Below are 27,670 nucleotides of genomic sequence, written 5' to 3'. Positions count from 1 at the left end.
ACGCGTTCTGCAATTCAAATGACGCGCGACATTGGTGGCACTGTTCTACCATATGCGCTCGTGCTACTTTAGAATTTACACATTATAAAATTACTCTAAAGTACACGAGCAATAATGTGTATAGTTATCACTATGTAGTTTTTATGTAAATATTATTGTTATAAAAGTTTTAAAGTTTTTGTTCGAATAGTGGTTGAGGAGCCCAATCGACATCAGGAGCAGCATTTTGCGTCTGCTTGTAAAAATGGCCGCCTCCAAGCTAACCGCATGCGTTGTGCGCAGCACCACAGTTTAGTTCTTCTGCTATAGGTTTGTTGAGGATTACTGGCTGTATAAACGTTTGCGACAAGTTATGTGCAGCTAGTCCTCCTTTCACCATAGTCATTTTACTGCAGCCACCATCATGAGTCGCATCGTGAAGATCTTCAAGACTTTGCGAAATCACTGGAAAAAGTCCACTTTCGCCGCTTGTTTGCTGACTTACGGAGGATGGTACCTCAACGAAAGGCACAAGTAAGCGATGTTACGTATACAAGTTTAGTAAAGTTGTCGCTAATGTAATCTTCATAACACGGTATTGTTTACGATCATCACCGCAGGACTACCCTCATGATGAGAGCTCTTTGCCTGCGAGCAAAGGTATGTCGCATTGCTGTTTGGAGCACCTTCGTAAATTTCGCATCATTTTTGGGCTTTAATCTTTCCAGACCTACGGCGACGAGCCTCTTCCTTCGGGAGCCAAGCCCAGACACGTCACTGTTATCCTTAACCCGACGTCCAAGGATGGGCAAGTTTACTTTCTTGGCCAAGTTCCCGCGCGGAGTCGACCTGTGTATCCTGCGATCTGCAATCTGTGTAGCCAAGTTCCTGCGTTGACTCCCAAGGGGAGTCGACCTCAGCGACACCAAGGAATCCATTTCATAGCTACAAAATTCGAACTTGTGATCCTGTCCGAATTGTTCTTCAATAAGACTCTATTCCTCATAGTATCATTAATGAATTATCATTGCGCCCAACAGCACGATGCGTTATGTGCTCCCTGCAAGCATGTCCATTAGTTCAGGAAAAGACAAGGTGAAAAAAAAGTTACTGGAGTGCTATGAATATACGCATTATTCATATGTGCGATCACGGCGTTCTGGTAAATATTAAGTAGTGTCTTGCTACAAAGGAAGACAATAACACAATAATAAAGCTTTAGCGTCCACAAGAAGTCCCAACTGGAATTCTCACGAGTCGTCTTTCTCTGCACTCATCTGTCAATCAATATATCCACCTGATTCTATTTGTAAGATACCCTGATTTTAAAGAAAGTAAAAGATATGCTGCTGCTGCAACAAAAAATTGCATTTGTTAAAAATAAGTGTTCACAGTAAGCAATACAGCAAGTCATTGTGTGCTCTGGCCCAGGTTGCACAAAGTTAACGAGAACTGTTTTTATTATCTTTTTCTTTTTCTTAGTGCTTTCTGCTCCATATTTATTAACATTTGCCTCGCATTAGGTAGGATGGAATTGCTTTTGCTTTAGTTTCTGTCCCTTGGTCAAGTGTATTAGTTATCATATGTCACTGTACACCCCATCAAAGTTATCACGTTAGGGTGCCACAACTTCCTGGCAATGCTGCTTCTCCAACTCGTGTACTTAGCATGCTTTCTCCACTTCACTGTCACTTCACCGAAGCTTGCTACAAAGCAACAAAGCCTTTCAGATAGAGCCACTATGGAGAATTATTGATCAAAACCAAAACGTTTGCTACTTGTTGTCATTATATTCACTAGCATGTGTCGCATTGTTTCAAATTATGATTCTTTGTCATCTTTACATTCTGCAAAAGACAAGACACTATGGGCAAATATATATTACCCATTTCCGACCTTCAATGGTATATATGAGAGGGCTCAGGTCACAACCCTTGCTTGACCTTGACACATCCATGTATGACAGTGGTTCCAGTGATCTATGGGTCCCTGATATTTTGACATATTGTTGTGCTAATAATGTGGAAGCATTCTAATGCTTAGTCTTGGATAAATATAATAATAGCTGAACATAATTGAGCATAAACAAGGTCAAACAAAAGCTGTCACTTTTCTTGTAGCTATCTTGTTCATGCTACATTTGCATTTAGTTGCAGACTTGCATGCTGATGGTTTGTCATGTCACTCGCATTTTCTCCTTCCCTAGGAAAGGAAAAATTCTTTATGAGAAGTATGCTGCCCCACTCTTTCATCTTGCTGGCATCCGTATCAGCTTCTTCCAGGTAAATGCAAGCTTTCCAGTAGTGTTGTGTAGGTGTTCAAGGCTTTCCTCACACCATTTGCATATTTTTTCATTCAAACTATAAAGACTGAGTATGAGGGCCAAGCCAAAAGTTTGATGGAAGTGCTGGACAACACCGATGCCGTGGTCATAGCCGGAGGAGATGGCACATTACATGAGGTACCAGCTGTCTTTCTTAATCTAATGTAGCATACTGTTCAAGCATTAACATGAATATGTTTTTTGTTATTTTTTTCTTCTAGGCCATCACTGGTCTTATGTCAAGGGATGACTTTGTAAGTCCTTTCTTCTTGTACGTGTTTGTCCAGCGCATACATGTGTGCATGCACCAAAACATAAACAGATTAACATCAGCCTGAAGTGCTTTTCTTCAAGATAGTGTGACTTGCTCTGAAGGTTTAGCACATTCAGCTGCTTTTACATGAGTGTAGCAACCTTACAGTGTTGTGCATTGTATAGCGTCAAGCTTTTTACGTGGTTCAGCATTGCACAGTGTTAGTGAGTTCATGCATTTCCTGAGATACGAAAGCTTCAGCTTGGATATTACAAATTATAATGATGCCACTCCAAAGTGTTCCTTACTGATATTAGCATATAACAGATATATGATTTAACAAATATTGGAAACAAGGTATTTTTGTGTTGGATGTGACTTAGAGCAATGTTTGGCTCTATACAGAAAGAACAAGAAGCAATTTATTCTGTTGCCTTTTTGTGTGACTTTTGCATCACACTTAAGCTTTCACACTGTGGGAGATTCATCTTGATTTGGAATACAAATGGCATTATGCACTTTTTGTAGGTAACAGCTAGCATATAATTAATGCACTTGGAGCAAACTCAAGTGTTTGCCTATTGGCCCTCTTATTCTTACCTGTTCGTTTGAGTACTCAAGCAAAAGGTGTGCATTGAAGCTCATCTGGTTTGGCAATCAAATGTGTTAAATAATGATTGAAAATGTTCACTTAACCGAATTCAGATTTCATCTTTGTAAACCCTCCGAGCAGATGGTGTACTGTAATGCTGACTTTCTTGCTGCATAACTTATGAATGGTGTTCCTGTGCATATCATAAACCTTTGGCACTCTTGCATATTTTCATATTTCTTGTTATACGTGTCTACAGAGTCGTTATGAAGTGCAAACGATTAATGTGTACCACAACTCCCAGTCTTTCACTCACAATGTTTCTATGCTGACCTATTTTGCAGGATTGATGTAATTCATACTTCAGCGAGGGAGGTGAACTTGTTTGTGCATTAACCAACTGCTTACATATAAATGCTGCATCACACACTCAAGTAACAAACGACTAAGTGACACAAGTTTGATCCTGGTTATATAGTGATGAAATGCCCTTTGTTTTCTGTAAGGTTAACTGTAGTCAATTACCAAGTGGTAGTTCACAGATCACGTGGTATTTCGGCAAGCACTGAATTTCACACAGTTTGCCATGAGTACTTTGTGCTTACACTCTACCTAGAGCCATATAGTGCTGATTCAAAGTTTTTCATGATCAACATCAAATGCATTGCAGGCAACCGCATGCAAGCGATTTCCAGTGGGTGTCATTCCAGCAGGCAAAACCAACTCGCTTGCCAAGCTTTTGTTCTGGGAGCCAGGCATCACCGAAGCCCGGTAACAATACCTCAAACAGTTGAATTTCCATGGCCTTTTAGCTAACTGGATGACACAAGATCACATTTGACGAATTGACATAGAAGCAAATTTGTACAGGTGGATTGCACTATCTGCAATGGCTGTCGTCTCAGAGCAGCTCTCTAAGATGGACGTCATAAAAGCCGAGGTCAGTTGCACTGCATGATGTCAAGGAAAGCTCAAAATTTTAGTTTTCAATCTCATTCTGCATTGTATCATGGGAATATTAGTGCTAATTATGAAACAGTGTTCACTTTCTCATTTCACTCAGAACTTCTTTATCACCAGGATTTTCTACTGAGTGGGTTACATTCTAGACAGGCATAATGTTGTAAGCTGGTGGTAACAACATACAGCACTAAGTGCAGAGTTTTAATGAAGGAATACATTTTGCTGTAAACTTCACACTGCCATGCAACTCATAACGCCTACATTATTGTGTTGCATAGTGCATAACTTCATGCAGCATGTAGCATTTGTACAGATTGTAGTTTCAAGCAATTGTTGATTGCATTAGATAAAAAAAGAATATAAAATGTTCTCTTATAATCAATTATTGCATGTTAAAAGATTTTACATTACGATTTATGGTGATTTATTTTATGTAAAGTTTCATTTCAAATAAGAATGTGCAGTCATTTTTATTGTACCTTTCAATCTGGCAATGCCAATAAAGTGATAGATTACGTTAGGTGAGGAAACGATAGCACATTGTAGAAAATTTACTTTAAAATATTTTATTGCATGCTAGTTTATTGCACTTTCTCAATTCATCATTATTGATCGCCTACACATTGTTTGAAAAGAGAAAATGCATTTAAGGTAGAAGAAGAGGTAGTTAGAAGATTGAAATATCTTCTAACTACCTTCTAACTATCTTCTAAATAATAACTTATCTCCCCATAGTTTAAATGTTGGTACTGCACTAGCACACCCTCCCTCCTTTGTTTGCACACAGTTTCTTGTTTCACCCCCAAGGTTTCTCGTCCATCATCTGTGCTTCTTATTGCATGTGTGCAGCTTCAAAGCGAAGAAGGTGAGGACAAGGAAGTGAAGACTGTGTACTCCCTTGGTCAACTGGAACAAGGTGTATACCACAGCCTGCTCACTACAATACCAAAGTATGTTTGCCACATTACCTTCAGCTGGCATTGAGTGCTGTTATAAAATGCAATCATCTTCTGTGATAACTCATATTCGGAAGGTTGGTAACACTTGCTAAGTCAAACAGGTTTGAAGATTTTGATTGTTATGATATGCTCTGACATTTTGTAACTACCTGGTAGGGGTGTTTCGCTATGCCACCACTGCTGTAAGGATGCTGATACTATACAGCGGTAATTACAGCAATTACAGCAGTTCTAGCGGGATAAAAGACACATAGGGCTTGCAGTGCAGGCTCTGATGTAAATTCAGTTTATTTTTTCTCCTCCCTTGTACTTTTTTTAAACATGACGAACTGGCTTAACCTTTGAGATGGAGGGGCAGGGAGGTTATTCCTGGTTGTGCAGAAAACTGTGTTTTTTCTGTCCATGATTTGGATATGTGTTCAACATGTAACTTTACCTTAAGTACAATTTTAGAGAATTCAATATTAGCTTCTTCATTCAGACTAAAATTTGTGGCCATGATTAGTTTCAATTATTAGAAGCCGACAGTATGCAACTTTTTCATTGCATTGCAGGGAAAGTGACTAAGAAAATGTTTGTAGTAATACGAATGGCCAGCTTGCCATTGCTAATGAAGAAAATCTGCTCTCTCATTTCTATTTTTAAAAAATTCTTTTCTTGAAGTACCTCTTACGTGCTGTGTTTGAATGGCCCCAGTGACAAAAGCATTCCTTTCTATTTTTTAGGTATTGGTACTTTGGCCCATTGAAGGCACGAGCTGCACTGTTCTTCGGAGCCCTCAAGGTACGTCTTGGTGCTGTAGCACCATCTCAGATTCTGTCTTTCTGTGCTATTTCACTGTTGTTGATGCGTTAACATTCATATTGCACTTCACGCGCTTTGGAGGGCTATGCATGTAGTTTATATATATATACACACACACATGCTCGCTTGTATCCAACCGTTTTCCCACCTACCTGGCTCACTGTATAGTTTGTGGTCAAATCGGTAATGCGTCAGGCTGGTGTGCTGAGGGAAGAGGGTTCAAAACCAACCATTGGACCAACTTGGGTCACTAAGTATATGCCAATGTTTACGTACATGCCGCTCTTCAGCGAACCTCCTTCATGACAACATGGGCCACTGTAGACTTGGGACTGGGTAAATGCTGCTGTTTGAAGAAACCTTTTGAAGCTGAATTGGAGCACTGGGTACCTGCCACTCTGCCTGTGCTGGTCTCCAATGAATCTCTTTGATACTAGTTTAGTTTGCTGGGTACGTTCCAGTAGGTGTGTGCCGCTCTTCAATGAACATCTTTTACGCGAACTTGAGTAACGAGGTATGTGCATCTGGGAATGTGCCACTTTACAGCGATGTAAAAGATCTCTTCAATTTCTCTGATGCTGAGCGGAACCAAGCCCACATCACAAGGGTTCCTCAAGGACAGCAACCTGACCCATTAGCAGGCGGTGCCACAAATGCAATGGGTATTTGCCGCTTTTCAATGCATGGCTTACATGCCAACGCTTGAGTGAGCTGCGCCACAAATGCACTAGGTATGTGCCGCTGTTTAATGAACCTGTCGCCGACTTGGGTGCCTGAGTATGTGCCACTTAGTGTGCGACAAGTTGGGAAACAAATCCCAGTAATTGCCGGCATTGGCGCACCACGCTTCTCATCTCGGAGGTCATGTGCAGACTTCTCGGCAGTGCCACTAGATGGTGAAGCGTGTCCAAAAGGAAGCGCAAGAGAGGAGTTTGGTTGCCACGTGACGCGTTTCTCAGCATGCGCGCACACCGGTGCACCATGCATTTTGGAGGCCATGCACAGGATTCGTGGTGGTGGTGCTGGATGACTCCAAGTATTCTTATTTAAGTGTGAAACAGGAGTTCCACTGCAGTACACACCTCATGCCTAACTCATTTCGATGGTGGAAATGTGATGTGTAGATATGTTTATTTAATGCTAACACATTACTGTCAGCAGTCATTGCCAGGTTGATTATGCTGCAATTTTTATTAATGCAGTTAGCATTCTTTTGGTACTTGATGCACTTTCCTGGTCATACTGTTTGTCTGTTTGTGTATTGGTGCCTCTGTTTCCCTGCCAACTTGGGTCACTGGGTGGTCCGTCGTCTAATAGGCGGTGCACTGGGCTGCTGTGCTGAGAGAACAGAGTTTGATACCAGCTGTCGAACCAACTTAGGTCGCTGGTTATATGGCACAGGGTATGTGCTGCTGTTCAATGAACCTCTTAGGCGCCAACTAGTGGTACTGGGTACTTGCCACTTGATCTGTCCAGCTCTTCAAAAAACCTCTTTGGCACCAGCTGTGGTAAGTGGACATGTGCCATTGCAAATGTGCCATTCTTCAATGACAAAAAAAGATTCATCAAAAGTTTTTTTGGTGCTTGGTGCAATTGAACCAGCGCCATGCAGGAACTTCACGGCGGCACTGCTAGATGGCACAGATTGTGCAGTGGGGAGTGCGAGAGAGCAGCCCCACTGTATACACATTTTGGCATCGGCAGTACGGTGTGTCGCTACATTGCCTCAATGTTCTCTTCATCAGCTCTTCATGATGAAGATATAGAAAAGCTGATAGTTATCATTGATTACTAAAAAAACTTTGCTAGAAACCATCAGTAGTAACGATTGTCGAAGACAGCGTCAGCTTTTTTAACATCTGCTAAAATTCACTGACTGTTCATGACAGGCTTTTCTTAAAAATCATGATGGCAGTCATTAGTGATGGTTTCTACTGGAATTTTCTTTAGACAACCTGATGCACGAAACAAGGACGAGTGTGCAAAACATTTGGAGTGGCATGATATGCAGTGACTCATATGCTAGCACAACAGGAATTGAACTGGTGCCGCAGATGCCCACTGAACGTGCACCTCAGCAGGGATTGAGGCACGTGCTTATGGCAGCAGCCACGGGCAATGGGAGATAACTTGAAGGATCAGATCATTGCAAAGGAGCGAAGAACTGCATTGCATTAAAATATATGCAAACATTTTATCTGGGAACCATCCTGGGTACCCGCCGTGGTGGCTATGGTGTTGGGCTGCTGAGCACAAGGCCGCGGGATCGAATCCCGGCCATGGCGGCCGCATTTCGATGGGGGCGAAATGCGAAAACACCCGTGTACTTAGATTTAGGTGCACGTTAAAGAACCCCAGGTGGTCAAAATTTCCGGAGTCCTCCACTACGGCGTGCCTCATAATCAGAAAGTGGTTTTGGCACGTAAAAACCCATAATTTAATTTTTTTAACCATCCTGGGCTTTTATGCGAAGCATATTACTAGAGCTCAACCCAGCTCCTCAGGCGCGGCGGTGTCGCCTTCAATACCACGTGACACCGTGACGTCACGACAGAGGAGTAACGGGGCTCCAACTCGCGCCGTCGCTCGAGAGCTCAACCCAGCTCCTCAGGCGCGGCGGTGTCGCCTTCAATACCACGTGACACCGTGACGTCACGACAGAGGAGAAATGGGGCTCCAACTCGCGCCGTCGCTCGCGGCGTCGCCCCCCGCATCGGACGCGGTGAGCGTCGAGCAACGCAGCGTTCGGCGCGACAACGAAATGTGCGCCTGAGCAAGCGCCGCACGCCTGAGCCGACGCCGACGACACCGGCTTTTCTGCGACACGAGCTCCTTAACGCTGTCGCGTTAAAATAAAGGCTAGTATGCTTCGCATCCTGGGCTTAACCTTAGCTAAGCCACAGCCATTTTTTCTGTGCAGAACGATATCCAAGTAAGCAACTCTGTGTGAATCTATGATGTCACCCTAATGTCAGCAGTCATGGCCTTGCCACAAAATTTAAAGTTTTTCCTTCATTACTCTCAGATAAACTAAGTTATTTTCTGATGCAGAAATTCAACAGGAGTTTTGAAAGATTGTTAATCTAATGGTCACATTTTGTGTCTCTCTTTAGTGCCTCCCTTTCATGCCAAAGAAACCTGTAAAATTTCCTCAACTTGCATTGATTTGTTATTTTCTAAGCAGTGACATACAGATTTTGACATTTAACTTATGAGCAAAATTGGTGAGATCAGTGGAACCATATGGGATTAGTGTGGCTCTGCAATGCCTTAACTGAAGACTTGTTGACAATGCCTATAAGCATGCTATGCATGAAAATAAATAAATAAAGCTAAGAAGGGTCTGGTTTGGGCAAGCGTGTATTGATCCATAATGAACAGTTGTCGCACACAAACTGTATGACGAAGGACAGGGATTCACCGAACACAAGTGCAAATAAATCTGCTTTGGTATCACAATATTTCGCTGTTGTGTATCATTCCTCAGACTGGCAAGGGATTCACAACTTTTGCCTTGTTAGGAGTGAGGAACTGAAACAGTGGCTCAGTGGTAATGGAGGCAACATTTGCTGTAACATAGCTTTGCTGAAGGAAAATACTTTGGAATGTCTTAAATATTTCTGCATGAGATCACTTGTACAGTGGCACCCTTTTTTACCCAAAATAATTTGCAACTTTATGAAGGATTACCAGATCAGGCAGTCTATAAAAAATGGTGTGCTCCATAAAAAATGGTCTAGTTAACTGTTCCCTTGAACCACATTGTGCCATGATGTGAAAGAATCTGTGAGTGCCGACGCAAAAGAAATAACACATCACAATGAATGAGGTGGACTTTTTTTTTTATTTGGCAACTTGTTTGGGTATAATTATTTTGCAGCTCAATGAAAAGTATAGAAAGATATATTTTTTTGCCGCAAGTTAAAACACACGCAAAAGGAAGATACATAGATGACGGCATGGGGGGTTTATTGTCTTCGTCTATGTGTCTTCCTTTTGTGTCTGTTTTAATTTGTGACGAAAACGTCTTTCAGCGAGCACAAACTAGGCCAGCGAACAGTTCTGTTAAAAAAAGTACAGATAGCCATTCATCAGTGATCCATCACACAATCTTTATTAAGAGGTTATTGCCTTTGTTTATTACACTGTCTTTGCATCATTCTGTAGCATGGTAACAAGCTTAATATATCTAATGCCATTATTATTTTTGTTTTTCACTAGATGTAGCTTGTATTTTTTAATGCTGCGTGTGAATCCTTACTAGTGTACTGATTGTGTATTATGATTTTCAAGCATATCTTTATTTATTACCTTTGTAACCTATGCTATGTTCCACTATTGTGAATTTCGCTGTGAAGCTTAAAAGCAACATGGTTCAAATAAAAGCATAGTCATTAGTCCTTGCCATCTTTACATATCTGAGCCTTTATAACAGTATTGAGTGACAGGTTATGTTAAAAAGAGTTGTGTTCTTAGTTTATGTAAAACTTGTTTTATTGTTCTTACGCTTTGTTATTTTTTCTTTTCCAGGGTGTTCCAGAGACAACTGTTGCTAGACTTTCTTACTGTGAACCATGCAGTGGTTGCTCACGGTGTTTCAACCAAAATGCATTGGGTGAAGTACAGCCACCCCCCAGACGTCATTGGTGGTCTTCACTAATCCATAGGGCAGCTCCGCAAAGTAGGTGTACCGAAGTTTCAATTTCATTGCGGTGGGTCAGTTCAGTTACTGTAACCGCATTTGTAGAACTTTAGATGTCTGATCATCTTAACCAGTTGCCTTTGTATCTAGAAGTTTAAAACTGTTACCAAAAAATGTTCATGCACAGTGTTGAAAGAGTGCACCTTTTAACGTAACTCCGTCTGATAACAATCTGCATGCACTGCCCACTTTGCTTTGAATAAACCATGCAAACCATCACATAATCTTTATTAAAGGAGTATGAGGACATACAGTATTTTCTAAGTTGTAGTTGTAAAACTACATTAGCAAGCATGAAAGTGGGTAAACACTCATAAGGCATTTTAGTGTGATACACGTATAGTACTAAAGTTGATCTTGTAATGCTGGGCCTGGTGTCATTAACATTGTGATGTGATGACACAGGGATATTTGTCGTCGTCATGCAGCAATAAGACTAAGTACGATGACATTGCTCATTTAAAGATAAGCAAGAGTGCTGCATGCATTTTTGATGGCTGCACTTGCCTGTGGCAGCTGTGGCGATCACAGAAATGGCGCCAGTGTATCATGCACCCATACTGGGTGATGATGCACCCATATACTACTGGGTGCTGAAACCAAAACAGGTGCATAGAAACAAGTATCATAGCAAATTATTTAGGGTTATCTGGCACTTGCTAGTATAAATATTTTTGTGAAGTTTAGAGAGCTTGAACATTCGTTTAACATGCACAAAAAAATAACGAGTAGTAAATGTGATGTCAGTGGTTCTTTAAGATGTTACTTCTCCTGTTGATCACATCAATGTTGCTGATGTTATGTAATTTCATTAAACAGGGAAACAGTTCTGTTTAGTTATAAGTGGTGGAATGAGAACTGTATGTTAGGGGGGAAAAAATAAAATTTAGCCTGAACAGAAGTCATGGCTGTTCTGGCCTTGTTACAATGGAGTTGGTAATTCATCATCTCTAGCAGGCGAGTCTCAGGTTGACTACAGCAAGCTCATCAATGAGGACTGTGGAGTTTGGCAGGAAGAAGTCACCGAACACAGCCAGCTTGACGTTTCGGCAAATGCACAAAAGGTGATATGGCTGCTTGGTGTTTTGTGTCCTCACATGGCGGTGTCTTGGCAGCAGTAAAATAAAAGTGATGCCAATTACAAGAATGAAGAACAGCCAGTGTTTTGTACTACAGCATTCCATACAAGGCACAAACAGTACCAAAAGCGAAGTGCTGTAGGAGCTTAAAAGCCCGCTTCAGTGAAATTGCACTTAGGCTAAATTGGTCATAAATAAATGAGTAGAATGCTATTGAAGCAATCTTACGAAAGCTGCACGGCTGGTCATCACGTAATTTTCTTATTAACAGCCTTTAAGTACCTTCTAAGCAGAATGTTGAAGACATAAGATCATTTGTGGATAAAACATGGCCTCCAAGATTTTCAGCATGCATTGGGCACTGCTTGATCATGGAGGTCATGCCGAAGTGTTGTGCTGTTTCTCGAGGTTTCGGGTTCTGTGTCATTTCGGTGAAAGGTAACGGTAGCCTGATTTTTCTTAATCTTCTGGCATCAGAAATACCTATAATAATACGAATTACATTCTTTGCTTACTTCAGGTGTTTTCAGCCTATCTCTCTCTCTCTCTCTCTGTACATATATTTAGTATGTATATATATTGTAAAGGCATTTATTAGTGTAACTTATACGACTTCAGCGTAGCTGAGTAGTGCAGCCACCAGGACCTGTTGGGGCGGCGCAACGACATCAGCGTACCTTAGTGATGCAGCTGCAAGATGATGTTGGCTCTAGTCTGGCAAGACCTCGGCGATTTCCAGCTCGATCGCGTAACAGAGCGGAGGCATACAATTCAATGCAGGCTGTTGAAGATGCCGCAGCTGGGCAAAAGATATCAAGGAGAGTTGGCGTGCAACTTCCTCCCGAATGAACGCTTTCACTTCAGCAAGCAGTGCTGACTGGTTGGAGATGGTAACCAAACCAGCAATGAGGATGTCGCGTGAGGAAGGGCGATGTGTCAACGAACACCGCCTGGGTAGCTCTTTGTAACTTTGGCATAGAGTGATGATGTCTTTCACGAACTGAGGATTCTTGGCAAGTAGCATGTTGAAAGCATCGTCCTCTATCCCTTTTAAGACATGTCTGATTTCGTCGGACTCTTACATCGAAACATTGACTTTCTTACACAAGTCCATTTGCTGGGATGCGTCTTCAGGCATGGTTGAGCCTAAGGTGTGGGATCAAAGTTCTGGGGTTAACATTGTAGGCCAAAGCAACCCCCACCGCTTGTAAAGGCATTTGTTAGTCACTGGTGTTTGGGATTTATCATTAGAGCAGGGCACAGACTCTCAGAACGAGCGGCGTCTCCCAAGAACAGCGCTGGAGAACTTGACCCACTTGGAAGTGCTGGAGAGGATGGCCCACTATTGTGTTCCTCTTCTTTGCTACAATATTTCCTATAGCCTCTTAAGCTGACACAGTGACCCAAGTTGTCTATCAACTTGGGCCATTATAGATAAGTGTCCATGATCATGATGCCGTCATGGTTGTTCTGTCATCATCAGTCCAGCTTCGGGATTTGTCTTTCCTAATGCCGTCAACGTCACACCTTCTATGCCAACAACGCCAACCCAGTGGTTGTGACGCTGTCATGGTCGTTGAATTGCCATCATTCCAGCTTTGTCGTACGACTGTTGTCATGCCGTTATCGTCACACCATCATCATTATATAGTCACCATGTATTTGTTGTGAAAGTGCTGTTGTGATGTCATTGTGGTTGTTCCAGCTTCGTCACGTGACTTTCGTCATGCCATCATCATTATACAGGTTTCGTGATACAGTCTTCATCAAGCCATTGTCGTCATGCAGTCATCGTCATCGCATTGGCCTCATACTGTTGTTGTTGTAAAACCTTATTTGGCTCTATTTACTGAGGTGTTGCGCGGCTGCCCACTGGGATCTTCAATCTTGATGCTTCTGTTCCCATCTGGGCTCAGCAAGGTCAGTTCCCTTAGTCCAGGGCTCCGTTGGCCTCAACTGCATTGTGAGCTCGCTACACTAGACTTATTTGGTCATCATGCCATCGTCATCATTATGTGGTCATCGTACAGTCGTCATCATGCATCTATTGTATACTGTTATGACGCTGTCGCGGTTGTTCCATCGTCATCATTCAAACTTCGTCGTCCACTTTTCGTCATGACGTCCTCTTCAAGTCATCTTTGTCACACAGACATCGTCATACCATTGTCGTCATACCGCCTTCAAAGTTCCATCGATGTCAATACTTCCTCATCATTCTATCATAATCAAGCTGTCATCATTCAATTGTGATTATGAGATCATTGTCATACCATAGTAATCATTGTGTCATCATACAGTTGCTGTCATGCATCCATGTCATACCATCATAGTCATGCTGTCGTGGCTGTGCCATCATTGTCACTCCAACTTCATTATCTGACATTCATCATTCTGTTGTCGTCACGGCATCGTTGCCATACAGGCCTTGTAATACATTTGTCATCATGCAGTTGTCGTGATGACATTGTCCGTCATTCCATCATCGTCATTATGTCATGGCCACACAATCGTCGCCACACTTTCGCTGTCATACCATCCTTGTGGTACCCTTGCAGTCATTCCATCGTCGTTATTCGAGCTCCGTTATCCGGTGGCATTTTCGTCACGCCATCCTTGTCATACTCTTGTCACCATCCAGTTGTCTCCATGTCATAGTCGTCACACTGTCGTCATTATATCATTGTAATCATTTAAGAATTGTCATCTCATTGTCATCATGCAGTCGCCATCATGCTGCCTCTGTTGTTCCATCAACTTCATTCCTTCTTTTTCACTGTGTTGGTGCCATACCATTGTCTTCATCCTGCTATTATTATGGGTGACCTTGGCAAGCTAGTGCTCTTGCAGAGTGGGACGATACCAGTGTGTGTCGCATCTAGCTGAAGCAGTGAAATCCTCACGAGTGACCACAATAGGTTGTAAATATAAATGTGACTTCAGATGTACGACGTGTCACTACACAGCACAAATGCTAATCACATTACTGTCAACAGTCATCGTGAGAGGAGTTGTACCATAATTTTTTATAGCTTTTCGTCATTCATTGAATCATATCTCAAATATAAAATTTTTATTTGAGCCTGCTCTGTATCCATGCTACCAGAAGCTAGGCTTTTTAAGAAGCATGAACCAAAATTTTGTTGCAGTTTTTAAGGAATTCATGTTTCGTTAAGGAATATGAATTCATTAGGTAAAGTATATGAAAAGGAGGTATTTGTAAAAGGGGTTCATATTCCTGAAAGGGGTCCTGAACCAGTTTTCTTTAAAGTCTGAAAAGTGCCTTGTGATGAGTATTGTGCCTCCCAGGAATATCTTATCCAAAGAATTTTTCAATAAGACCTAATATGAGTATAGATATTACAAGTGCAATATTTATCTTTCTCATTTCTCCTCAATGTCTTTTGTTCCAAAAAAGTGGGGCGGCACCAGTTGTGTTGGGGTGGCACCATTTTTGTTTATTTTGGCTGTTAAGTTAAAATTAATGTACAGAGTAACAATAGGAAGAAGTGCACTGATCCAAACACCCTTCTATTGATTAATGTCAGGTATCAGCCAGTAGCAGTCATCTAGGGAATCTTAGATATGAAATATGCAAGGCGCCGGCAGCTTCAAAACAGGTGAAGAGCAGGCCTCTCTTTGAGGAAAAGGTAACCACGCTGCATGTGAGAACTCCATGTGCTGCACACAACTGCAAATTTGGCATAGATGTTAACAACAGTAGTGTATGCTACCCACTGAATGTTTTTTCACCAAGCCTGAGGGGTGGTTCAGCAATCCTTTAAGAGGAAAATATGATTCCTTTCAGAAAGAGGTATTCCTTTGAGGGATATGAATGCAAGTTTCAATTTTGGACATAAATGTTGCGGAATATGTCATGTGCATCACCTTCCTCACCATTTTCTCTGTTTGTGGAGATATCTCTTGATACAGAGTAGGAATAGAGCAGATGTATATTGACTGCAGCAACTCAGTTAGCATTTGCATCAATTGCTGCACGCCACAAGTTAATTGAGGTAGTAAAACTAATAGCTTTCTTTGTCTCTTGTGCATGTTTTCATGGTCAGTGGTTAGCCTGTTACTGCTGGCACAAAGGCGCCAACACAAAGGGGCCATGCACTTGTGCAACTGAGTTGTGGCACAAGTTCGTTGCCGAATGCCAACTATTATGGCCCTTTCAAGCACATATGCTGTCCGTCTATATTACTGCTAAAGATATGCTGGTTAACGGATCTGTTCTCTCCAGAATTATGCGGTGAAACAGCGAGCACTACCTAAATATCCTCACTGCAACAAATATACACTGTCAAGAGCACCATTTCTTTAGTATAACTAATAGCTTTCTCAAAGGGACACTAAAGGGAAACAATAAATCAGTTTAGACTAATAAAGCATTGTTTGAGAACCCTGCAGGCAGTCATTTCAAAAAGATAGTTTGAATATTAGATGAGAAAATGAAGGTCCAAGTATCAGTATTTGAATTTCGCGTCGAAACCCCAGCGCCGGTACGTCAGCGTGACGTCAGGGATTCCAAAGTATGTTTTCGCATTTGGGCCGCGTTGGCTGAATAAAGGTTCCCGAAACTTGCCATGTTTAATACTTGGTTCCTTGAGAACACAATGTAATCAATCTGTACCGCTATATATAATTAGTAGGCCCTAGAAAATGCCATCAAAATCCGAGACGTCACAGCCCCCAGGTGCGGGAACTTGAGTAGGCGTCGCCACCCGTATTTCGTTCTTGCGCTTTTTCTGGCTTACCAAACGTCTTATCGTTGTAAAAGTGGTGTTTTTGGTGTTGTATAACGGTAATTTACTGATGCAGAAGAAATCATTTTTCACTTTAGTGTCCCTTTAAAGTGTTTGGCTTTTTGCTTACATTGACAACTGTCATCGATAATACCTGCACAATTTTTTTATCTATGAATATTCATTGTTTCCTCTGCATGCAAGGAGCACTTAGTAGATTTCTGAAACTTTGTAAATTCATGATAATGGAATTCCATTCGTGTTAGTGTGCGGAAAGCTTAGCAGTATGAAAGTTTGGGCTAATGGGTGTTGATCCCTTGTGAGTTTCTAGCACCAGAAAGCAGGCAAAGAATAGGGAACAGGGACATCAGCACAGGGAGGGCTGTTTCCAACTGACTTATTTAGCTTATTGATTATGTTGTGCTAAATTTGTATAGTAAGCAAGGGCAACTGTTTTACTCACTAAATAAATGTGTTGAAAGTAATGTTTATGCTTGTGTTGTTGTCTCCTGTAGTGCTTCATTACCGGTGCTACTAAACCACAAACAAGTTGAATGCATTAAGAGCCCAAGTGCAGCACTGAACCAAAACAGTTACTAACAAAATTTTCTAACTTTATGAAGCATAACTGGCTGGTGCCAGCCAAGTTACTGCTCCATGCAGTAAATCAAGTTTGTTACATACATAACTAGCTTGAACATGAGAACTGTAGTTGTCTGAAACTGGTGTTCACCATTTCTTGAGTTTAACTTTTATGCCCATTGTTCTTTAGTAATATTTAGAAGATATTGAAAGAGCTAAAAAAATTACACGGAACACGCGTAAGATGACACATTACGATCATGCAATTGTAGTGTGGTTGTCCATCCATTCAGTGCCTTTCATAAGTATAGTAGAGCTTGAATGCAACAACACACCAGCTAATCTCAAATGCGCTAATGCAAGGCTTTGTTGGTGTGGCCATTGTCCTTTCAGGATCTTCACACACTGCACTTGAAAGCCAGTCCACCACTCTCTGGAAGGTACCAACTGTTCTCTGAATGGTAGGTTGATGACTGTGTGCTCTATGAACCTGAAACATTTCCGTAGGAGAAAAAGCAGTGTTATAAGAGGCCACCAAAGCAGCACCTCAGTGCTGCCATTAGCTGCAGCAGTTGTTTTCCCTCTTAACTTATGCGACAACTTGTTTTATGCTTCACTGCTATGATTTCTCGATGTAATTTTATGGTAACTTTATGCATAGCTTGAAGTCAGCTGGCAAAGCAGCTTCCACCACTAACTGGGATTAGGTACTGCTTCCATGACCCTTTGTGTAAATCATACTTTTTTCAGGCTAGGTTCGAATAGTGTATGTATTTAGTGCAGTTAGTCTGCACTGTTAGTTTACAATCTATCAGCTTTTCACTGTTCTCTCTCTCTTTCCTTTCTATTCACTTCTTCAATTTTCTATGTCTGGAATAGCCGACCTGATGCTTTCTCACATAACTTCCTTCTGTTTTTATTCTTTCACTCCATCTATTTAGTTCACTGAAGTAAAGTCACTTTGTTTACTAGATAGGCATACATACTTGATTTCATTGAAAGCAGTTCCTGGGTCTTGTTTTAAGGCCACCAAAGAGGGCCCGCTTGGGGCTCTTTTATTATGACAATACTGATGACAGTGTTTAACACAGAATGCAGATTTGAAGTGACAGCAACAGGATAAGAAATATGTGTGCCCTATAATTCTTTATTACCACCATTATTGTTTTATAATTGTCTTTAGCATTAAAGAAATGTTTAAAGGACCTCCATGAAACTGTGGAGATTGTATGAGGTAGTTAGCTTTTCGCCATGGCTCCTGAATTGAGAGGTTAAGAGCTATAGAACCTGCAACACTTTCTGCAGTAAAACATGTAATATGGTATGCATGACCCGTTTGCATGTGTGTTGCAAGTCACATACATTGTGTACTGTTCCCATCTTTTTTTCCGTGTCTGCTTTCATTATATAATGCATAATCTCAAGCAAAACCAATCAGCCCAACTTTGTTACTGCTACCATGACATTGTTTCTTCTCTTTTTTTCATCTACAAAAAAGCCTTCAAAGGTACTCAGACAAGACAAGAGAAGTACACACAGCCCCACACCAAATCTTGGCTCGCGAAGCCATTGTGGACTACTCCAGTGGGTCGCAAGTGAGTATTGAAAAGTTTGTTGTTTCAGTCAGCAGATTGCAAAAACACTGGTTGACCTATTTAATCAGGCAGAGAGTGTGCATGCTTGTGGGTAAACTTCTGGAGCTTTAACTTTCTGCATTCTGTCATGGTGAATGTTTCTTTTATTTCTCACTCTGCTGCTCTGCTGTGCACTGCCGCTCTCTATTTACACTTAATTACTACATGCTGGAAAACTACAGCTTTGCTACTTGTTAAAAAATGTGCAGACCAACACTTGCTGAGGCTCTCTTATTGAGCACGTAAGTTGCTTTAGTGCACATCTGCTTGTCCATGCATGTAGTATTACATAATATAAAATCTTGTGTGTGCAGTAGTTGAGAGAAAAAGATTTTTTTCCCCATTGATTCACTGCCATTATAGAAATTTTTAACCGCATCTAGGGGTAAAGAAAGAAAGGTCACTGTATAACTTCCAAAATGCAGTTTAGTCTAAACATTTTGAGCACTGTGTGAATGTATATCTTTCTATAAAAATAAAACTTTAGTCACTCAGATTGTGTGCTCACACGTTTCAACATTCAGAAAGTTGAACAACTAATTAGTGAGTGCAGCTGAGTATAATAATCACCACTTTAATATTTTGTATTGGTTCACAGAGAGTTGCCACATGTTTCCTCTATAGAACCATGAAGAAGCTAACGGCAGCTTTTATACATGTAGAATTCTTTTACCACTTGGAAAAAAAAAGAATTGTTTATGCTATATACTTAGGGTTGTTTGTTTTTGGGTAAAACCTGATTTTACCCTATTTTTACACCCCGAACATGTTTCAGGAGAATCGGGTTAAACCAAATCTCTCCCCGAATGGACCTTCCCAGTAGTGATCGGGCGCTGAGAGTCCGCCGTTCTACCTGGGCGCCCCGCACAACATGAACAAACGGGCGCATTATCACCCTGCTGCTTGGAGAGTAGATATTGCTTTCTAGTGCTGCACTTTTTTAACCCCGCTTTCTCGACAGGTCGCCATCAGTTCGCACATACGCACACCCAAACAAAGGCTTGCAAAGGAACAAGACAAACACGTTTGAGGCTGACCATGCTGCAAGCACATGGCTGCCAGTCAGGGAGTAACAAATGTAGGACGAAAAGAAAAGCAAAGAAAACTGCGCTTCGCCTACTGCAGATTAGTCTCAGGTATATGCACTTGCTTCCATGGCTTTCATTGAAAGGAACGGGTGACGAGTCGGTAAGGGGGAGATTGAGCTACGAAGATGTTTCGTGCACTAGCTTTTTACCAGTGAGGTGAGTTATATGAGGTTAGGTGAATTATATCACGGTGAGTTATACGTGCTCGTTGGTCAGCCTTGTTGAGAGCCATGTAGCATTCTTTAAGATGCCCAGAAAATGCTTGAAAGTGGAAAACTGATGCCCAGCTTTGATCATCTGGTATGCATCAAGCTGCAGCAGACTGTCAGCAATCTTTCAACGATGATCGGTAAAACAATCAGGCCAGAGATGTTTTGTATATGTTACCCAAGAGCAGTGCCACATTAGTAAAAACATGTTGTGAAGAGTTCTGCTCGAAACTCACCACAAAATGGCACTGCAATGCTGAATTCAACGTTGCAGACAAAGACAAAAACCAGCTAAGTTTGTGGAAGTTAGGAGCTGTCCTGAATCCATTTCAGAAGCGCCTGTTGGGGTAGTCATTTGATGACTTCCGACCTGTGTTCATGTCTGTAACCGACGATGTAGATTCACTTCACAATGAGTTCAACCAGTACCTGCTGGAAACAGGCACTACAAACACAGCTGTCGAACTCATTGAGTATTGGCAGGACTCTAGCGCTCGCTACCCCAGGCTGGCAAATGCTGCACTGACATTGTTGTGCCTAGCTAATCGAAGCCGTGATGTCGTAAGAACTTTTTCCCAGCTGAGATGCGTTCAACTTCCTGACAGGTCTTGAATGGAGACCGACATATTGCGCTTGCGCATTATAATGCATGTAAACAAGAGTGTGTAAAAAATCGATGACCAGCTTTTCGTAAATAAAATGTTTAATTTCTTAAAAGTTACCAGTCATCTTTACTGTCATCATTACGGATTAATTTCCAAACAAACACCAAATTTCTGAGAGTATTTGCTAGACAACCCTGATGTCCCCCCTGGTTACCTATTGAAACAAACACAAATTTTAGCGCGTTAAAGTTAAGAAGCCTGTGATACCTTCCGATAAAATAATCTAAGTATATTACTTAGTACATCTGTAGATTTAACCTGAAAAAACATGTATTTCGTAATGGTTTCACAAAACACCTGATTTCTCCCCGATTATCAGTTTGAAAAATAGCACCCAATTTTTACCCCCTGGCTTTAAAAAACTTTAAAATCCGAAAACAAGCAACCCTACATATACTGTATTATTTAATTAATATGCTCAATCTCACCAAGGCTTTAGCGCAAATTTTTTCCTGGTAGTCGTTGAAAAGGTTGAAACACCATACTCGTAGTTTCATTGTAAAGGACAATATGAAAGAAAGCGTGGACAAGCTAAGGCATTAGTTGTTGGCTAAAGTGTAGTGTTTGGTTCTGGAGTATGTGGGTGAAGAAAAGTTTAAAGAAACAAGCAATGAATAACATAGAAGATACGTAAGAAATGGGACAAATTTAATTTTAGGTGTTCAATTAGCAAAATGTTTGCTTGTGTTTATGGTAGAGAGTTCTTTATTAGACAATGATAAGGACTGTATTCCATGCACTATATTGTCAGTACTCTGTGACCTGCACTAGAAATCTCATCTATTCGATTTCACTTCTTGAATCAACACTGAAAAGAATGTTACTATATAATGACACCTCAAAATATTTTTCGGCCGTCTTCGGGGTTGCTTGTGTTGTGCTGCACAGAGGTCATGAAAGGCTCATGCCTGACATCACACAAGAAGACCGGTTACTAGCAGGTGTTTGTGAATGTTTCAAATATTTAACACAAATCTAATAGTGTATGTTACTGTAGTTGCACTAGAATCGTGAATTTAATTGAAATGTACAAATCTTAGTCTGTGGCTGAGTATTAAGGTATAAGAAAGCCTGTTAGTGCAACCAACTGGGTGAGCGCAGAAGCTGAGGCTGGTGAGCACTTCAGGAATAAAAGGTTATGCAAGTGACACATGGTTAGCAGATAGTCCCAGTGTGCATCACTAGCACAGTCACAGCATCTCTTGCTTATTTCACACGCTTCCTCTGGTGGTTTTAACTCATTCGGTCTGTTGAACTCTTTGCCATTGATGCAGTGATTTCTAATGACTGATCCATAGCATGTTGTCATAAAGCATTGTTAATCCAGATGCGAGCCACAAACAACGAATTTGTTAAATAATATCTTTTCTCTCTCTCTCACTCTAAACCAGGTGCCTCAATGCAGCTTAGAAATCGGAAATCGAAGCCAAAACTGTAAGGTTTCTCTAGCCCCCATATGATCAGGGCCGATCATTAAGGGTGTGTTTAGGAGTCAAGGAAGATGTATAGAAGCATTCTGACACATTCTTATGCTTTTCAACGTGAATATGCTTTTCAATTGTCTCAAGACGCTAGCTTTTGGAAGGAAATTAGAGCTTTTATGTATTCCATGTTTGCATCATTATGCATTTTGAAATAGTACTGAAATGCATAGAAAGCAGGACGTGTGCTATTATGTTGTTTATTTCACACAATTCTATGAAAATTAAGCATTTTTATGCATTTGCACATTTGTGTATATCATTGAGTGCTTCAGTCGTTTTGAGGTGTGCAAGCTAGCACGAACAAAGAAGAACCTATGCTGCCTGTAGCCACCCCAATTCAAGCCAATGACAGGGCAAGCCGCCTGCATGTTACCATAAGCTGGCCCTTCATGCCCTGATATCGTGAACCAATTGCAAAAAGACTATTTTGCTAATGACTGAGATTTGCTGTCAAGCAGAAATGATGGGTACTGAAAGTCTGCAACACCATTCAGGTTCCACGAAAGGGGAAGACAGGTTAGAAATGGCTATCTATTCAGTCTGAGGCCGAATGTCACATGATGACAGAGTTTCCTTTCTATTCTAATGGCTTGAAATCTGTGAGAGGCCTAGACAAAAAACACTTCTGCAGTAAAAAATTCACTGATGATTGCGACACTTCCTAATGCGAAGTTTGAGCACAGCTCTTTAGGTGTTTTGAATTCCACCGGTTACGCTGCTCATTGTTTAAAAAAAAGCGTGAACAAGGGAATGCATGGCTCACGCAGAGTGCATTCTCTAGCGCATAGAGTTAATATACAAACTCTAGAAGAAAAGTAGGCCGAAAGAACCGTCAACCGCAAAGTCGTCGCCATGTTGCTAGGACAGTATTATGCAAAAACAAGCGCAAACACATAGCACGTAGGCATGGACAACATTTCATTCTGTATATTTTTCAGACAGATAAGATGGCTATTTAAAAATTGTGGATGTAAAATTTACTGTGCCTGAAAGGATGCGTTTGCAGGCACCAGAACTAGATGGCGCCACCATACTGCGGGAGGCTTGGGTTTGCGTTGATGCCCGTCTCGCCCGAATCACGTCTCATCATCTGCGCCTGCGCGCCTGCACAGGGTTGCAGGATGACGACGCTATGGTGGCGCCGTCCTTGCGGTTGCCAATTTCAGTGCATGGGCGCCATGGGGAGCTTTTCCATTAGTGTTTATTATATTAATGCTATGATATAGCGGTGGTGCAGGCAAAGTAGCTCATACGCAGTGGGTTTGAAGTCCACGCCAGTGCTTTGTTTCCATATATGGTATTGGTGAACGCGCTCGCCGCATGCTTTAGTAACGACGACATCGGTGGCTGGGTGACGACGCACACTACTATGGCGTCATCTCGGAGCAGGTCGCCGCCGTAAAGTGCGTCTTGTGCGGCACTCCACTTTCCTTCTCACCCTTTCGCCATACTCTCCTCCTCCGTTTTCCTCCTCATGCTTTCGCTGTATCCTCCGCTTTCCTCCTCGCGCTCTCTTCGCTATCGCCGTCTTTCATCCTCCATTGCGCTCTCCTCGTTCGTTTTTCCGGTTACACCGAGGCTGACGTCTTGGCAGATTCTCAACGCACATTCTTAAAAAGAAATTACACCCTTTGGGGCTTATCTTGTCCCACTACAATAATCGTCATCTGTCTTGCCCGCGTTTCCTGTCTTTAACGCTGCGAGCCCGGTACTTGCCATGTCAAGAAAGGCTTGCGCGTTATCAGTGTGACACAGCATTCTCGACAAGAAAGTATTGAGCACCGAGTTTTCAAGAAAGGAAACGCGAGCAAAGCAGATGACGATTATTGTTGTGGGACAAATATACACCACAAAGGTTGCAACCGTTTTAAGAGTGCAGGAACAGGCTCTAAAACAGCACTGCGAGATCACCTAAAATGTGTCTTGGTAATCTCTAACAGAAATATGAACTCACTACTGATGGTCTGAGTTTGCAAAATAGCGCAAGTGGCAGCTTTATACGCATGCGCACATGCGTACGCACTCATACATTATGCAGCCCATTTCTCCTTTCCTTAAGCTACCTGCAGATTTGTTACATCAGTTGAAGTGAAATATCCTTTAGTGAATTTCACTATGTTCACACTGAAGGGGAGGTCATATCTGTGTCTGTGCATGTGAATATGTGCATTTCTTATAAAAGAAATATTTTTATTTGTTTTATTTATTCAACAGTAGTTTATACGCAGTGAAGGTCCTGAATGGCAACACTAAAAAGTATTCCGCCTGGCGCAGGGCCTGTCACATGTACATTGCTCATGAGTACGGTACACTCTAAAACAAAATTACACCCTTTGAGTCGTATCTTGCCCTACAACAATAAACGTCATCTGTCTCGTCCGCATTTCCTTTCTTTAACGCTGCGAGCCCGGTACTTCCCAGTAACGAACGGCATGCGCGTTATCAGCATGGCATAGCATTCCCGATAGTAAAGTAGCGGGCGCGGTGTTTTCAAGAAAGGAAACGCAAGCAAGGCAGATAACGATTATTGTTCTGTGGCAGATATGCACCCCAAAGGGTGTACCTTTGTCTAAGAGTGTAGCATACATTACAATCGCTGACCGATAATTCGGACTCGAAGGAGTCCGCCGAAAAGTCAGAATAACTGGGAGTCCGGAATGCCGGATTTGCCCGAAAATAAGTGACTTATTTCGATATCAGTTATACGGACACTTAAGGCGGATTTCCGCCGTCGTCGTCGTCGTGATGTTCCGTATTGATTCCAAGTGTGATAAGGTCGCGGCCGCGCGCCGTGTGTTGCAGGTGCGAGGGTTAGCGTACGAGTTGATAAGGATGGTCGCTTGATCTCGCACGTTCAAGGTAGGTGTGCGGGGAGGAATCGCGCGCAGGTGGGGGTGAGGCAGGTTACCGTGTTTGTCCTCTTTTAATCCGGCTGCGCATGGCGCGGCCGCGCACGCCCTATCTTGAGGGTAATCTGCGGTGGGTGCAAAGGCTGGGTAACTCGATATAGCTGATGGCTTTGTGTGCGCTGTGTTCTCGCGCGCCACGTTTGCGTTGACGCGATAGGCAGCAGGAAGGGCAATTCGCTCGCCGCTTCTGCCACTTTTTATCATATCAGCGTCCTGAGAACGAGTGTTCGCGGTCATCGAGTGAGATGTCTTCATGTTTGCCTGTGCGCGCTTGCCACCATGCTTGTTAATTTAGTCAGCGAATGTGTACAGCAGTTTATACGGCCGATAAAACCACTAAACAATTCGTATAGCTGTCTAATAGCTTGATATCGCAATCGATGATTCGGTTTTCAAGCAAAACTGCTGCTCGTACTCCTTCCAATGCTCCTTCCTCAAGTGGTCAGAAAAGGTGTGCTGTATTTTGGGAACGTCACTTCCGGGATACCTTCGATATCGCGTGACTAGCTAGCACAATACGCATCGTCGTCTACGAGCGACGGCATTTTAGGGACAGTGTCAAGCACGCTATCTTATAGTGCAGAAGCGCTGCCGCCCGTCGACGCCTCTGTTGTTATAGTCACGAGAAATATCGCGAAAATCAAAGCATATTCAACGGACGTTTAAGAATATGTTCTAAGTTTGGTCATACGCTTGCCTTTGTCCTAGACTAGGCTGCGCTTTTCTAGCGATGCCTTTTACGCTATGTCTTTTCGCGCTTCGTAAGTGGTCAGAGCAACGCTCCACAAGTGTTATCAACTGATGTCGATCTGATGAACGGTGGGTGATAAGAGGGGCATGAAATCGAGTGGAAGGTATCGCTGCAAAATCGTGGCTTGTATCTCGACCACTGTCATGCTCTCGCAACAGATATACCGAAGTACAGACAACGCATGCACCGCAATCGAGTGTTCGAATTATCAGTCAGCGACTGTACGTACGTACGTACGTACGTACGTACGTACGTACGTACATACATACATACATACATACATACATACATACATACATACATACATACATACATACATACATACATACATACATACATACATTGTGCAGTTTCTAATATAGACAGTATAGGTCAATAGAGCAGGATATATTAAAAATATGGACAAGGTTATACAAGTACAAGATGAATCTGACTTAACAAGAAATAACTATAGTAAAGCATACAAAGACCACAGAAATGTAATAACGATACTTACCGGCATAATCTTACTCAGAAAAAGAACGCAATTATAGGCCGCGATATTGTAGCGATGTCTTTTCCAATGCTATACCTTTTTGTACGTTTAGCGCTTCGCCTGTGGTCAAAGCGGCAATCCACCCGCATTATCAGTGGGTCCAGCTGGCCACGAACTGTGGATGATAAACGCAGCGTAGAATCGAGTGGAAGGCATCGCTACAAAATGACACCTATGCTATCATCAGATTTTTAAAGCAATTCAGTGATCTGTAGTTTTGCACAAGCCGCCGTGGTTGCTTGGTGTTTATGTTGGGCTGCTAAGGGGCCGCGGGATCGCATCCCGGCCACGGCGGCTGCAATTTCAATGGAGGCGAAATGCGAAAACACCCGTGTACTTAAATTTATGTGCACATTAAAGAGCCCCAGATGGTCCAAATTATTCCTGAGTCTGCCACTGTGGCGTGCCTCATGATCAGATTGTGGTTCTGGCACGTAAAGCCTGATACTTTCTTCTTGAGTTTTACACAATAGTGATCATGCATGGATCTCCACTAAGGAACGTTGGGATTAAATACGGTAATTGTTTTGTAACATCGCTCGTCCTGCAAAAACTGTAAGTTTCCTACATTCGTTATTCAATTTGATAATTCAAGACAAGATTTTTCTAATATTCACGTTTTATTTTATTTGAAAATTCCACTATTCGAACACCTCTATTTGCTAGCCTTGATGATAGATGCATCAGCTTGGCTTCAGTGTCAATCTCTAAAAAGAGGCTTGACTTGATTTTGCGGTCACGTGTCACATAAACACTTGTCATGTTCCAGCACGCCAAGTTGCCCTTCCATATGTGTGCATTTTTTACATCCCTCATCGGATTTTCGAATTCTTGCAGATGTACTGTGCAAAAGCAAACCCTAAAATTTAGCTGATGGTGCCTTGTTCTGTCTCTATACTTTCCTGTCAACCCATCTTCTGCACTAAGAGCATCAGTATGAACTACCAACATGCTTATCAGTACTATATGTTTCTGCAATAGCATCTGTGTCACTGCATTCAATTGAACTATGTCTTATCTAACAGAAGTAAGGTTGCAAAACATAGTTGCAGCAGAGCGCTTAGTGCACTTGCCCTGCATTGTTTTTGAAGAGCTCACATAGAGGGATATTTTCTGATGCTCAGATGCCTGCAACTCTGTTGTCCACCTTTAGTAAATATTTCTCTATCTGCAGTAATAGCTCCTATCTTATTCTGTAAAACATTGTTTTTGGGAATGCCTTGGGCAATTATTGATTCAAAACTATTTCTTCTTTTTCAGCATGGCACTGAAGAGAGCAAGAAGATGGTGTACATAGATTCTGTCGAGTACAAGGCAGACCGCATGCATCTGAAGCTTGTTCCTAGTATTTTGAATGTGTACCGATACATGAATAGCTAACAGACAGGCTAAGTTGCCCGAGCTTTACTTG

At 42.0% G+C, this 27,670-nt stretch overlaps 1 protein-coding gene across 6 annotated transcripts; it reads left to right on the top strand.

Moving 5' to 3' along the window:
- The first annotated feature begins 197 nt into the window (after positions 1–197).
- On the top strand, positions 198–27,666 carry Mulk (acylglycerol kinase-like protein Mulk). 6 transcript variants are annotated; one of them, XM_065430111.1, is made up of 16 exons: positions 198–309; positions 396–513; positions 600–639; positions 708–787; positions 2,186–2,261; positions 2,348–2,440; positions 2,524–2,556; positions 3,818–3,918; positions 4,018–4,087; positions 4,960–5,060; positions 5,795–5,852; positions 10,404–10,554; positions 11,530–11,639; positions 17,378–17,445; positions 18,483–18,579; positions 27,520–27,666. In XM_065430111.1, the coding sequence occupies exons 2-16, from the start codon at positions 404–406 to the stop codon at positions 27,637–27,639; spliced, it is 1,308 nt and encodes a 435-aa protein (XP_065286183.1). In that variant the 5' UTR covers positions 198–309; positions 396–403; the 3' UTR covers positions 27,640–27,666. The 6 variants fall into 6 exon arrangements, with proteins under 6 accessions (XP_065286183.1, XP_065286184.1, XP_065286182.1 ...); XM_065430112.2 differs by having other exon boundaries at positions 220–513; positions 11,533–11,639; XM_065430110.2 differs by having other exon boundaries at positions 220–513.
- The last annotated feature ends 4 nt before the right edge of the window (positions 27,667–27,670 follow it).

The sequence above is a fragment of the Dermacentor albipictus genome, chromosome 3, assembly GCF_038994185.2.
Source record: "Dermacentor albipictus isolate Rhodes 1998 colony chromosome 3, USDA_Dalb.pri_finalv2, whole genome shotgun sequence".
Taxonomy (NCBI): domain Eukaryota; kingdom Metazoa; phylum Arthropoda; class Arachnida; order Ixodida; family Ixodidae; genus Dermacentor; species Dermacentor albipictus.
This window is presented reverse-complemented; position numbering and strand designations above follow the sequence as displayed.